At 41.2% G+C, this 14,962-nt stretch overlaps 1 protein-coding gene across 1 annotated transcript in view; it reads left to right on the top strand.

The window, feature by feature from the left end:
* CACNA1C (calcium voltage-gated channel subunit alpha1 C) overlaps nucleotides 1-14,962 on the top strand; it is an 806,686-nt gene that overhangs the window by 538,259 nt on the left and 253,465 nt on the right. The window contains exon 6 of the mRNA XM_007937025.2: nucleotides 4,753-4,949. Coding sequence (XP_007935216.1) covers nucleotides 4,753-4,949 — 197 coding nt within the window. The remainder of the gene's footprint in view (nucleotides 1-4,752; nucleotides 4,950-14,962) is intronic.

Here is a 14,962-nt window from a genome sequence, read left to right as displayed (position 1 = left end):
CTGTGCCATTTTATTTGTCAACCTTGGGTTTGTCAGCCTCAGCAGCCAGCAGGTGCCTGAGCTAAGAGACACCTCCAGCTTCAGTGACTCAGGAGCAAGAGGCAGAGCTGAAGCCTAAGGTCCAGGGGCCTCACCCAGCCCCTAGAGCCTGGCATTTTGAACTTGGACTTCTAGCCTCCTAAACTGTAAGATAATAAATCCCTATTTGATAAGCCACCCACCTGTAGTATTTTCTATTAGAGCAACACTAGAGAACCAAAACAAGGTATAACAACTCATTTTCTCTGTTTCTTGTTGGGGTTGGGATGTTGTGAAGTTGCATTCTTGAGCTCCTGATCCAGGATCACTACTACCTTTGTCTCAAGATGGCCATGCTGATCCATGATGGCTGACAGAGTTCCTTTGCTCCATGTCCCTCCTTATTTCCTGCATTCATTCAATTTCTCCTTCCACTTGGGCTCAATTCAATTTTTTATCCTTTTTTTTTTTTTTTTTTTGATGTTCAGGACTCCAAGATTTTCATCTGCATCTGTTTCTCTTGGTGTTTACAACTTTGCTATAGAAGGATGGTGTGTTATGTCTGATAAAACTGCCATCTTGGCTCCTCCCAAGATTGTGACTTTTTTCTACTAAGCAACAAGCCATCAATAGAAGAAATGCAAGTTTCCTCTGTATTTTCTTTTTACCTTCTCTTTTTGTCCCATATTGCATATCATCCTAGCACTTTTTATCACAGTAAGTGAACACATCACCCTAGAAAGCCATTGCTAAAATGAGAGAGAACCTAACAGAATTTATGAACTGTTTGGTTCTTTGTTTTCCCATCTCTCAACTTTCAATATTTGAGGTGCTTGTTACCCACTTTTTGATGTATTGTTTAGGTTTAGGGCTTACTTTTTGGTTTCCTTCCTTTTTATAGCCTGTCAGTGTTTAAACTCACTTCTAAATCTCAAAAGACATCACCAGGCCTGGTAGGAAATTGTGACTAGAGAGTAGCTTAATTAAGCCACATTAAAGGAACCTCCTGGGAGCCAGACCTTGGAATATGGAAGTGGTGTGGACACTGTCACCTCCTTGAACAACAGTTCAGAGACCAGTGATGAGACCTTTGTGCTTTGGTCATCACACAAAGGACTGACATATTACCTTATGTACCAGGTCAAAAATAAGCCAGTAAGGAACATTATTCATAATAGCGCAAATCTGGAAATAATCCAAATGCCCATCAACTGGTGAGTAGATAAACAAAATGTGATATAAAATGCAATATACTAAAACCCCTCCCAAAAAAAAAAAGGTTTCCATTGAATTAATTCTGACTCATGACAACCCCATGTGTGTCAGAGTAGAACCGTGCCCCATAGAGTTTTCAGTGACCAGTTTTTCGGAAGTAGAACACCAGGCCTGTCTTCCGAAGCACCTCTGAGTGGATTTGAATCACCAACCTTTTGGTAAGTAGCCATTGGGATGTACTACTCAGCAATAAAAAGGAACAGACTATATGGGTGCATGCAATGACAGAGATGAACTTCAAAAATGTTATTGTAGTCAAAAAAAAGACAAAACACAAGTCATATACAGTATGATTTCATTAATATGAAATTTCTAGAAAAAGGCAAAACTTTTGACACAGAAAGCAGATCAGTGTTTGCTGGGGCTGGGAGTAGGTGCAGGGATTGACAGAGATTCCCACAAGAGAGTATTTTTAGTGGTTGAAGTATTTAAAAATGAATTGTAGTGATGAATATACAGCTAATATAAAAATATTTTTAAAATTGAACTATACACTTACAATTGGTGAATTTTAAGATATGTAAATTACAGCTCAGTAGAACTGGATTTGCTTTTGTTTTTGCAAAAAGAGGGACAAAAGCCAGAAAGATATAGTCTGGCTGCCTTTTTAACCATAATGCTCAATTCTGTTCTCCTAAGAATTATTTTGGGAGCTCTGGTAGCGTAGTGCCTAAGGCACTTGACTGCTAACCAGAAGGCTGGCGGTTCAAACCCACCAGCCACTCCTCGGAAGGAAGATGGAGCAATCTACTTCCGTAGTGATACTGCCTCGGAAACCCAAGGAGGGGTCGCTATGAGTCAGGTCCACCTCAACGGCACATAACAACAACAAGAAAAATTACCTTAATAAAGAATTAATATTCCTTTTCCCGTCTTCCCCTTGGTAACAAACAATTTCAAATTTGAGAATACAAACTGAGAAACAGCCAGACAGACAGACAATAGTCTTCAGTACATAGGCACTAGATGTTTGTGATTGTTTCTATATGTATGAAACAAGAAAAGATTCTGGATGATGTGTTGTGTCTAAATGAAGAACTATAAGCAAATTCTCTCTGGAGGCATATTTTCACTGCTGTTAGCAGCAACTGTTTCTTTGTTAGAACTGAGGTCTAATCTGTTTATTATTATGGTCATGGCTTGCCTTTTTTTTTTTTTTTTTTTAAGTGGAATCAGACAGGGCAGGCGTTTGACAAAAGCCTGCTTTTGTCTGTGGCCCTCTGAGATCCCATTTCTTTCTGTGTTTCCTTTCCTTCACCCAAGTTAATGTGTCTACCCTCTAGTTAGTGGTTTACCGTCCCTTTCCCACCCACCCCTAACCATCAAAGAATATTTCTTTTTTTTGTGAAACCCTTTCTTGACTTTTTACAATAGTGGTCTCATAAAATATTTATCTTTTTGTGATCAACTAATTTCACTCAGCATAATGGCCTCTAAATTCATCCATGTTATGAGATGTTTCACACATGCATCATTGCCCTTTAACCTTGCGTACTATTCCATTGTGTGTATATATCATCGTTTGTTGATCCATTCATCCATTGATGGGCACTTAACGTTGTTTCCATCTTTTTGCTATTGTGAATAGTGCTGCAGTGAACATGTGTGTGCATATATCTGCTTATGTCATGGCTCTTATTTCTCTAAATATGTATCTAATAGTGGGATTGCTGGATCATATGGTATTTCTGTTTACATCTTTTTAAGGAAGCACCATACTGTTTTCCACAATGGTTGCTCCATTTTGCAGTCCCATCAGCAGTGTATAAGGGTTCCAGTCTCTCCACACCCTCATCAGCATTTGTAGGTTTCTAGTTTTTTTAACTTTGCTATCCGTGCTGGGGTGAGATGATATCTCCTTATTTTGATTTGCATCTCTCTAATGGCTAAAAATCACCAGCATTTCTTCATGTATTTGTTGGCTGCCTAAATGTCTTCGTTGATGAAGTGTCTGTTCATGTCCTGTGCTCATTTTTAAGCTGGATTATTTGTCTTTTTGTTGTTAAGTTGTTAAGTTTTCTATAAATTTTAGAGCTTAGCCCCTTGTCTGGTATGTTGTTGCCAAAACTTTTCCCTAGTAAGAAAAAATGTCCTTAATTTCATAGATTTCTATGATTTCTACACAATTACCCACCCAAGCTGGGACAAAGACTTTCTTAGTATTTTACCATAATGGAAATTCTTAGATCACTTGAGTCTTATTTAAATTTACCAATGACCTTCCTGCCAAAAATATAAATACATCTTAATTCCTTAATTTGCTAATAGCTGTTTCCAGCATATGAAATTAGCCTAAGTACTGTCTTTAGCTACACTAGATATGACAGAGTATTTGCTGAGAAAGTCCTGTCTGCGTCTAGGGAGTATTCTTCCTGTCACCCACTACCACTCCATTTTCTTGTTGTTGTTGTTGTCGTTGTTAGGTGCTGTAGAGTTGGTTTCCACTCATAGTGACCTTATGTACAACAGAACGAAACACCTCCTGGTCCTGCACCATCCTTTACAACTGTTGCTATGTTTGAGCCCATTGTTGCAGCCATTGTTGTCAAACTATCTTGTTGAGGGTCTTTCCCTTGTTGAAGGTCATATTATCAGGAAGAAGCAATCCCTGGAGAAGGATGTCATGTGGTTTTGATTAGAGGTTAAAAAGTGATTCTTCCCTTTTGAATGTTATTAATTCTGGAGAACAAAATGAACTGCTGCAAGGTTCCATGGGACATGCAAAATATACAGTCAGTAGTACTTACACTCAGAGGCCATAATACAGACTGTTGCAGTTGATACTTTTTCCCTGTAGTCAATTTATTTTTAACCTTCACTCTGTGTAAGGCTTCTATTATAAAGGGATTTGCATCCTTGGTAAAGCATCATATAACATATAATGGAGCAATATGTAGTCAGAAAGGCATTATTGGATGGGATTTATTGTCTAGTTATATGATGCAATCTTCTAGTCATTATAGCTTCATTCTAAACACTGGTATTCTAATGGAAGTGTCTCTAGGTGCTTTCCCCTACACTCCCTTCCACATACACAAAGACTTTCAGAAAATGCAGATTTCACATTATTTTCTAGGACATTTTCCACTTGAAGAGGTTGCATCATTATTATTTTTTTGATTGATTATTTGACTATGCTGCCAACATGTTCCAACAGAAGGGACAATAACCCTACTGTCTTTTAAATAAGTTACTGAGGTTAGCACACAGTTTTATAATGAATAGTTTACATTACTTTCTAAATTGAAGGCAGCCTTAAAATGAATACCTAGTTCCTTACGGTATTTAATTCATATATGGGAAACTAATGAAGACATGTACTCCATTACTGTTACTGTGGTTGTTTTGCCTGTCCCATCAACCTTATCCCATCACTTTTTTCTCTAACTCCTCTCTCCTTCTCTCTCTGGTCTCTCTCCCTCCCTTCTGCTTCCTTGTCTTTTTCCCTGGCCATTTGAGATGTTCCAGCAGAGGATGATCCTTCCCCATGTGCTCTGGAGACTGGCCATGGGCGCCAGTGCCAGAACGGCACCGTGTGCAAGCCCGGGTGGGACGGGCCCAAGCATGGCATCACCAACTTTGACAATTTTGCCTTCGCCATGTTGACGGTATTCCAGTGCATCACCATGGAGGGCTGGACAGACGTGCTGTACTGGGTATGTAGATTGAGACGGGCAGTCAGAGGGCAAGGAGTCTAGAAGGGATGTGAGCCTTTCCTTGACATCTCTCTGGTCACATATACACCCTGATGGAATGGTTGATATGTATCTTTGATTTGTTCCAGGTCTTGCCCAAGAAAAAAAAAGCATGAACTTTTCACCCTAATGCATCCTGTCTCCCTGCCCCTTAGCCTAACAGAAATCTCCTCTTTCAGTTTATCCTGTTATAGTGAGAAACAATGGCATGCAATCAATGCTTTGTGAATTAATTGACTAAGCCAGGTAAAAGGATTCCATTCAACCCCTTGTCCCATTGTAGAGTTCTAATTCTGTGTTTCTTGCTCCTTCCCCAAAAGAGAGAGGACAAATGCTATGGGCACAATTATTAATTCTTAGGGCTAATGAGAAAACTCAGACTTTGTTTTCTAAAAACAAACTATTTTATTGCATTTTAAAGCATTATGACATGATATTGTATTTTTATTTCTCATATTAATATCACTTTAACATATTAGAATAGTCCATCAGCCAAATACCTTGTCATCATGTTTACTACTGACAAACCTATCTGCTGGTTATGTGAAGCAAATTTAGGAATATGCCTTCTTGAGGATCTACCAATCAACAGTAAATCTTCTTTTACTTCAAAGATACACCTTTTACTATTCCAGTAGCCAACACTGTTTTGCTGACCTTTGAGCTAATAGGTGTCCTAATGGCAAAGAACACCAGATTTCGACACACCCTATGCCATTGGCAGAGACATACATCATATTTGAGTTGTCTCTATTCTGGCAGAGTCAAGTCCTTTATATGTAAAAGCTCCAGAAAATATAGTTATTTGTAGTATTTCCTACTTCAGCATGAGGAGTGATTGCCTAAATCCAGTTTTGTTCTCCAGTATTTGGGCAAATAATGTTTGCTGCTAATCTTGGAAATACCATCTCTTCCAGAGTTTTTACAAATAGTCAAATTTATTTGGCCATCATGAAAACAATCTAAGAGCCTGCTTAGGAAACAATATTTACAAACTTAAGCTGGGAAGAGTGAGAAGGAAGTGAATGCCTTCCCAATGAGCAGAGCCGCCAGATAGGATGGAACCAATGCCAAGAGAGGTGTTGGCTTCTTTCTTAATCAGAAGGAAGAGTTTTGTAACAGTACAGAGATGTGGAGTGGGATATTGTATCATCAAATTTTTTTTATAAGCATCACATCCTATTGATTTAAAAACCCTCTATTCTCAGTTTTTATGTTATAGTTGACATGCCAAAACACAGTGTTGCTATAAAATTTATATCTTTCTGAAAATAGCTACTTGAAACTTGCCAGAGTACCTTGTATCCACCTAACATTTATTAAACATCTCTTGCATGCCATGTGTGGTCCTAGAAACTAAGAATTCAGACATGAATAAGATTCAGTCCAGACTCAGAAGCTCAGTCTAGAGAAACTGGCTAAATTCCAAATTGAATCATGGTGGTAAAACTAGAATCCATGCCATGGTAGAGTTGCTCTGTCATGATACTTCCAAAAGAAGACAAAGGTCAATGTCCTCTGCTGCCAACTAAAATGAAACCGTGGGAAACACTTCTCAGGCTCATCCTTGATGAAGATTTAGTTTTGAATAATTTGCAAGACATAGAAAGAGAGTTGAATTGATTATACTTAAGAAAGCAGAGCAGATTCCCCAAGTGACCCTAACTGGTCCCTCCACCTTGGATGAGTCCTACTGGCCAGCTGAGGACAGAAACATCCTTGACAAATAAGCAGGTTTCTGCCAAAGGTCATGGAATTGTATGGGACTTTGCTCTGGAGCCTCATCCCATGAGCTCCAAACCCAAGCCTTAATTTGCTTTGGAAACGCCTTCCATGACATCAAATTGAGGGCAGGGTGGCAGTGGGTTGGTGGGTGTGGGGCTGGGGCGAATAGGTATAATTTACTTTGCTGATGGCCCTGATGTATTTTTGTGATCTTCCTTCATCACTCCCTCCCTCTCCCCCACCACAAGTCATTGATATCCCCTCAGCCAGATGTGACCCACAGAAATACTGTCATAATGACAGCCAGAGGGGGGAATGAGAAGAAGCACACAACTGTAACTACCAATTTTCAGCAGCTGTGTTGTGCTTTCTCCCCTGGGGTGTGTGTGATAGAGCTCAGGCTGGGAATGGAAAAAGTGTCAGAGGTGAAGCAACAATCCCAGGCTCATGGGACATGCCTCCCTCTGATTTTCCCAGCACCCTTCTGAAATGGCCGTGTTGTATAGTGTGTGTGTGCATACACATACGCATATGCACACACACACTCACACATACATGCCCAGAATCGAAACAGAGCCTCCTATTTGGCTATTCATGATGGAAGCATCTCCCAGCCCAGTGCTCCTGCTCTCAGACAATTTCTGTAATTGCTCTGACCTTTCTGTGGCCATTTCTTCCTTCCTCCCTCTTCCTTACTCTTTCTTCAGCATTCCTCCTCCTTGCCTCTATCTCTCTCTTTGTAACCCACAGACTCTTACATTTCAGTGTGCTTTCAGCATCACATATGGAGCTTTCTTAATATAAAGATGCCTAGGTATCCATCAGAACCACTCAATTAGAAGCCTCAGATTCAAGGCCACAGTGTCGGAATTTTGAAAAAGCTCCTCAGATGATTCTGATGTCCAAGCAGGAGTTTGAAAATCCTAGAAGTCTAACCTATTGAACATGCATTGTACTGGTTTGATGCCACCAGATTTGAGCTAGCCTAGTGAGATAGAAATTGGGGAAGTAGGGTCTCTCACTCAGAAGAAGCCATTTATCTTTTAACCCCAAGGGTCAAGTCTATAGGACCTGAGAAGGAGAAAACAAGATTTTAAAATACAGGAATGAATGAAAACCCCAGAACTGGGGTCATTCTGAATCCCCTGATAGCCAGTTAGACGTTCATAGGAAAGAACAGTTCAATAAAGCATTAACAAAGTAATTGATTCAGTAACTGGATAAAGCATGGAATGGAAGCCAATAGCAAATGGCAGACATTGGCCTTCTACTCTGGTAGCATAGTGGCTAAGACACTTGCCTGCTAACCAGACGGCTGGCGGTTCAAACCCACCAGCCACTCCTCGGAAGGAAGGTTGGGCAATCCTACTTCCGTAGTGATACTGCCTCGGAAACCCAAGGAGGGGTCGCTATGAGTCGGGGCCGACTTGACTGCACGTAACAACAACAACAACAACTATGGATGATATTGGGTCTGTTTCTGTCTTGCTCTGACATCCATTATTGCATTCCATTTATTTTGGAGAATTAGTGGACTAAAAAGTAAAATCAAAATAGGTCAAGTAGTACTTGAACATTGCCTCAACTATGACAGCCATTGGCCATACTTTAGAATAAGACTCCAACTAACTGAGCAATTTTCTTAAAACATCTCCTTTCTAGAACTATGCAGATAACAGGACAAAGGGGGAGACACTGGGGATTTGGAAACTAATCCAAAACTCAGGTTTAGTGTGTTATATTTCCTCAAGCAATGACTTCTTCAGCCAAAGCCTTTCCATTTTCTCACACGATGTCCAAATCTCTTTTAAAAATAGAGTGGAATTGTGATCAGATAAAAAGCATTGGCCTTCTATACAAGCAGAATAAAAAACAAGAAAAGGAAGAAGCCAATGTGACATAACATTGCCATTGGTTTCTTTTTCTTTCTTTCTTTTTTGATTTCTACTTTCAGGTTGTTTTTTTGTTTTGTTTTTTTTCCTTAAATATCCCTTGTTCTGGTTACCTAGTGTCTCTCTGACAAGAATATACCACAAATGGGATAGCTTGAACTAACAGGAGTTTATTCTGTGGAAGGCTAAAAGTCTGAGTTTGAAGTGCCAGGCTCTGGGGGCTGGGTGAAAGCCCCTCGACCTTGGGCTTCAGCTCTGCCTCTTGCTCCCGGCCCACTGAAGCTAGAAGCATCTCTTCATTCAGGCAGCTACTGGCTGCTGAGGTTGACAAATAAAATGGCACAGTCCTGATGTTACCAAACCACACGGCAGGCCATTAATTCAAGTTCATTTAAGGTCCCAAGATCAGCAAAGCATGGGAGGCTGCTGAACAGTGACATGGCTACATGCAGGGTTCAAGGTGCCATAAGCTAGAGACCATTCCCAAAGCTGCCGCTTATATACGGGAAGCAGACCACATCCCTAAAGCAACTACTTAGCTGCTTGTGGTAGATTCCACCGTGGAGTTGATTGCCAGTCTCATCATGGGGAATAACTACCACCATTTGCCCAGCCACTCAACCAGGCCCAACCAAGTTGATGTACAACTTTATCTATCACACTTGCCTTCTGTATATAATTCAAGACTTCTTGTCTTGTGTTATTTAGGCATGTGCCTTCCTAAAGATATAAGATAGTGAAGTGAGATGATCTGCAGGACTCTATGTGTAGAATTCTGAGAACTAGGGTTAGTTTGAAACTCTGAGCATTGTATCTTCCATATTGTAGTCAGGTCACAAGTAGGTATCATAAACATCAGTTAATTAAGTATCTGTTCAGAGCTGCCTTTGTACTTAGTTCTTGAGATGGCCCTATGCACATGTGTAACATAGTAACACGGCCACTGAACTGGAGTTTGTAACAGTAACAGAAGGTTGAGCAGGAGAATGGTGGGAAAGGGAGGCAGCAGTTAGAGTAAAGGCCTCTATAGAATACAGGTGTCTCTAGCTCTTTAGGAAGCTAAATGTCTGAAAAATCCTTCATCAGGAGGATTTTTTTGACCTTGGCTTACCCAATATCTTTCTGGTTCTACGGACCCCAAGATGTTTCATATTCTGTGGCACAGCGAAACCCCTCTAGTCTCTTTTCCTGAACTCAGGATCCTTCACACCCAACCACCAAAATGTAAGGTCACCCTCTTCCTGACATCACCCAGTGTCCCCCACAATTGGTTTCTCCACAATCAGTTCTTCCACTAATTTAGAAAAATTAGAAATAAAGTTAAAGAGAATATTAAAGAAATATCATATAAAAGAAATATTTTAGCATCACAAATCTGGGATTTGTGCTATCTGGGATTAGTTTTGGTCCAGGGGAAGCAAAAATCTGATGTTTTAACCTTTTACAAGTCAGTTGTCAGCCCTTCACTTATCCATCTTGTCACCCACTTACATGTCTGGGCATGCTGGGAAGGTATTTCAGCTATTAAACACCCTCTTCCACCATACACGCATACATGTACACACATATGTATGCACACATACCACAAATCTCTGGTGTCGGTAGTAGTGAAGTATCCTGTTTATGACAAAAGTCTCTTGCAGCCAAGGAGACTGAATTTGGGTATTTTAACCTCTTTTTTCCTATGCCATCTTATCTGCAAAAGTCACCCTCCTTTCACTATAACATACAGAAAATGAGTCTGTGAAGGAATCAAAAAAGCAGAAGTGAAAGAGCTGAATTCTAATGATGACATATAGTCATTCTAAGTGAAGAACTGAAAGAAAACTTCTCAGGTAATCCAGAAGCAGCAGCCTTGGCTCTTTAGCAGGTATCCAGAGAAGAGAAAACCCTAGGTAGGACCTATGGTCCTTCATTCTTAATCTGCTTCAAGTAGAGTACTAACCACTTAGTACCCATGCTGCTTAAAACAGAGACTTGCTTATTTAAACAGTAAACCAGTGGTTTATAAAGATCAAGAAAGAGAATTAGCATCTCTCAAAACTTTATTTATTTATTAAGTCTTATTTTCTTCATTTCACTAGTATTGAATAAATTTTTGTTTTTCAGTAATTCAACTTAACAAACATTTATTGAGCATTTGCTATGTTCCCAGGACTGAGCTGGGGGTTGGGGAAGTGGGGTTCAGAGAAAAAAGTCAGCCTTCAAGAAGTTTAGGATTGCATCCACTAAATTGCGCATGTGAAGATTGTTGAATTGGCAAATGTTGTAACATATAAAATAATAACTTTTTTAAAGTTAATTGAAGACATAAGGGGACACAATGAGACATGACATAGCGATACCATGCAGTACCCATTTCCCCAACTGTCTACAAGTAGAGCATTCCTATGAAACCTGTTGTAAGCTGAAATGGTATAAAGTGAAGAAGCAATTACCATTAATTTATATGGTAAAATTTTTTAGTGTTTCCAGGCCCAAAAAATAACCTGAGAAATCATACCAAAGAACACATAAAGCCTAAAATAACACTAGCATATAGTGTTCACAGACACAGTTCAAAGCTGTGGCAGCTTGATGCTGAGATGCTGAGATGTAGTTCCTGGAGAAGGAGCTTGGCAGTGCTGCTCTCGCTGCTTGCATGCATGCAGCCTCTTTAACAGCTCACTGCAAAACCAATGCTAGTCTCACCAGTTTGACTTCACCTTTTTTCTTAGAAGCGAAAATCCCCTGGTACTAACATGTCTTTTGTCAAAGTGAAGTAGAATAAAACAAACTTTTGAAAAGCAGAAATACCTGTACATACAGCGTGAGCAGTGTCAGGGATCACTTCTAGGAGTAAGTGGGCCTGCTGCTGGCCTTAAGGCTGCATAAGCAGCAGGAGAGAAGGCTCCTCTGCCTGGTAACTGCAAACTGTAGCACAGTTTTATGGGTCTTTCACCAAGCTCAAGAAACAGTCACCCCAAGTGTCCTTCCCCTTCATGTCTGAAAGGCTCCCTAGAGGTGAAGTCACAGGCATCAGACTCAGCCTATGCCCTGTTGGCAGCACCTGGCCCAAGAAGCCATGCCATCCATTTGCTGTGAGCCAGCCATCCCACACATGTCTCCATACCAGAGACCACTGCATCCTCTGGCTCCTTACCTCCCATGGGATGTCTCTGCATGACTCCATCTGAGTTCAGGGACTTTTTCTTTTTCTTTTTTTTTTAAATAGATCCAGTTTATTTTGTTGACTTGCCTTAGTACTAGAAGCCTGTTGCTTTTCTTTCAAAAGTCTTGGTGGTTAAAGCGCTCAGCTACTAACCAGAAGGTCAGCAGTTTGAAACCACCAGCCGCCCAGCGGGAGAAAGATGTGGCAGTGTGCTTCCATGAAGATTTACAGCCTTGGAAATCCTACGGGGCAGTTCTACTCAATCCTGTAGGGTCACTATGAATCAGAATTAACTTGACAGCAGTGGGTTTGGTGTTTGATTTGGCTTTTTTTCTGCAGTATAAACTAGACTTTTAATTTTGCTTTGGAAGTACTCTCAGGTTTTCAGTATAAAACGGTGATCAAGTGCTGGGGAAGAGAGTCCAAAGAAGCCCATTCTCTGCTTTGCTGCTCACTCAGTGACCTGTAAGATAAATCTCCTATGTCCTAGCAATCAAGGTGACAAAGGTCATGAATAGTCACAGGTTTATCAAGTCATTGTCCTGGGCATTCACCAACAATCGCAATTCCTGTCATGTAATGAGACTGTCTGTAAAGCACTATGCCTTCTATGGGTTTACAACTCCTGCCTTTTGATGGCAAGTAATAGCCTCTATCTTGGCATCTGCTGAGACTATTTGGTCCTTTGGATCCACGGTGCCTGGACCAAGGATCTTATGGGAAAATATGCATGCAACTTGAAAAGGTGTGGTCACCCAGCTAGGACAGAATGACCTTGAGGGAGAGGGGTAAGGAGGTGTTTTCCCTCCTATTAGAGGGAGGGAATACATGAAGGTTTGGGGCTAGTATTCCCCGGAAGGAATTCAGGAGGCTCTACTGTACTTTTAATTCATTCTTCCCTTTGCTCTGTCCAGAGAGTCTGGGAATAGTAAGGCTGTGTGTTTCAGCAAAGGCTGGAGTCATCCCATTCATTCCTGGGCCTTGCAGCCCTGATGGCTGCAGTTGGTGGATGTCAAGATGCCGCTCTGCACCTTCCTTAGGAAAGTCACAGTTTCTTTGGTTATAGGTCTAAGAACGGTTTAACATCAGTGCTTTGAGAGGACTCATCTTTTTTCACTTCTAAATGAGGGTGTCAGTAATCTGGGTCACCTTTTTATATAATATTACTTTATTTATTCCTTCTCTTCGTAATAGCTCCGTTCCAGCTGATTGAAGACATCAATCTCATCACTCCAGGTATTGCCCTACTTCAGAGCCACCCAGCATCGTGTGCTCTATACCCAGTCTGCTCCCAAAAGTAGGTGGCCCAGAATAGCAAATAAAAGAGAAAACAAAAGAAGTGCTTTCCTTTCAGAAAGAGCCCACCCAGGGAGTGGAAGGGTTCTCAGTACTGCTTTGGAAGCCTGTTAACATCTCATCTGCTCTCCTGCCTCCTAACCTCTCACCTGCTATTCCCCATCTGAAGGAGAGAACTAGCCCATAGGCAAGGAAGGAACCAAAGCAGAAACAAAGGTGAACAAGAGAGAGCAGAAGTTGCTTTCACCTTTGAGAATAGTGTGCTCCTGGCTCTGGCTCTTCAAATAAATACATAAATAAACTGGTTGCCTCCAACTTGATTCCAGTTTATGATGACTTGTGTGCGTAATATAACTGCATTCCATAGGATTTTCCAGACTGTGGCCTTTGGGACATAGACTGTAGGACTTTCTTCTGAGGCATCTCCAGGTCAGATTGAACTGCCAGCCTTTCAGTTCATAGTCAGATGCTTGCTTTAAACAAGGGAAACCTGCACTGGCTATGGGACAATGATATTAGGTCTTTAGCGCCATCCATTTTGAAGCTCATAATGATGCTGGAAGTCACTTACCCTGTGTGAGGCATAGAGGAAGGGACATCCAAACTAAGCAAAGGCTCCAAGAAAATCCCCAAGGCTCATGAGTTTGGTGGCTCCTCAGAGATATGTGGCCTGAAAAAGATTGTTTTTCTGTGAAGTTAAATGTTCACAAAAACATTTTTCAAACTTTTTGTGAAGTTTAGGGGGTTCTGAGAAATGACTCAGGAAAGATTTCATTTCAAGGAGGTTGCTTGGGCACCATCCAGCCCTTTCTGCCATTCACCATCTGCCCAGTTCCAGAGGCAGCACTACGAGGGTGAACTGTGGGTATACCTTCTCTCCTGGAACCTGCTGTCCCCACCTTCCCTGAAGAAGGAACAAAGAGAACTTCCTCAGAATAGACCTTCTCTGCCACTCTTGAGTCTGTAACTCACACGTGAGGAAAGCACTTCTTTGTGGTTAACCCAGAAGAAGCTGGTTGATTATATAGAACAGGTTAGTAACAGGTAGTGAAAGGATGGGCTTTGGGTTATCAGCACACCCCCTAAAATTGTGTGCAGACTGCTGGTGGTGCATTTGTTTGTTTGTTTTTTCTGGTGGGAGTCCAGTTTCCATCAGCTTTTCATAACTTCCCCATTCTCTCAAAGAAGTAAAGAAGCACTGATGACCTTCATTAGGAGCTCTGGTAGCATAGTGCCTAAGACATTTCAAACCCACCAGCCACTCCTCAGAAGGAAGGTTGGGCAGTCTACTTTTGTAGTGATACTGTCTTGGAAACCCAAGGAGGGGTCGCTATGAGTCAGGTTCAACTCGACGGCAGTGAGTAATGACCTTCATTAGCAGGATATAATCTGAGAGAGGCTCTTACATGGCCTGGGATCCAGGTTTCAATAGATACCCCCTCCAACTCCCATCTCAGGACTGTTTTCAGCCCTGTTGTTTTCACTGTAGCACAGAGTCCAGCAAGGAACACAGTGTAAGAACACATCATAGACACTCTATAAATACATGTAGAATAAACATACACTCTAATATGACTACTCCTAAGAATGATCAAAGAAGTTCTGGTGGGACAGTAGTTAAGCACTCAGCTGCTAACCAAGAAGTTGGTGGTTTGAACCCCCCAGCTGCTCCATGGGAGAAAGACATTCTGCTTCTCTGAGGATTGCAGACTTGGAAGCTCAGTGGGACAGTTTTACTCTGGCCTATACAGTCACTATGAATTAGAATCCATTCAACAGCAACAGGTTTGTTTTGGTAAGAATAATCAGAGGATTGCTCCAGTTCTGCATGTTAAATGTGACTTACAAACCCTGGTATTATGTGCCATCACTGATGTCATGTGGCCTGTGGTAGGTTAGCTCACCATAGC

This window comes from Orycteropus afer, unplaced genomic scaffold (assembly GCF_000298275.1).
Source record: "Orycteropus afer afer isolate SDZICR_OR568_19922 unplaced genomic scaffold, OryAfe1.0 scaffold00040, whole genome shotgun sequence".
Lineage (NCBI taxonomy): Eukaryota > Metazoa > Chordata > Mammalia > Tubulidentata > Orycteropodidae > Orycteropus > Orycteropus afer.
This window is presented reverse-complemented; position numbering and strand designations above follow the sequence as displayed.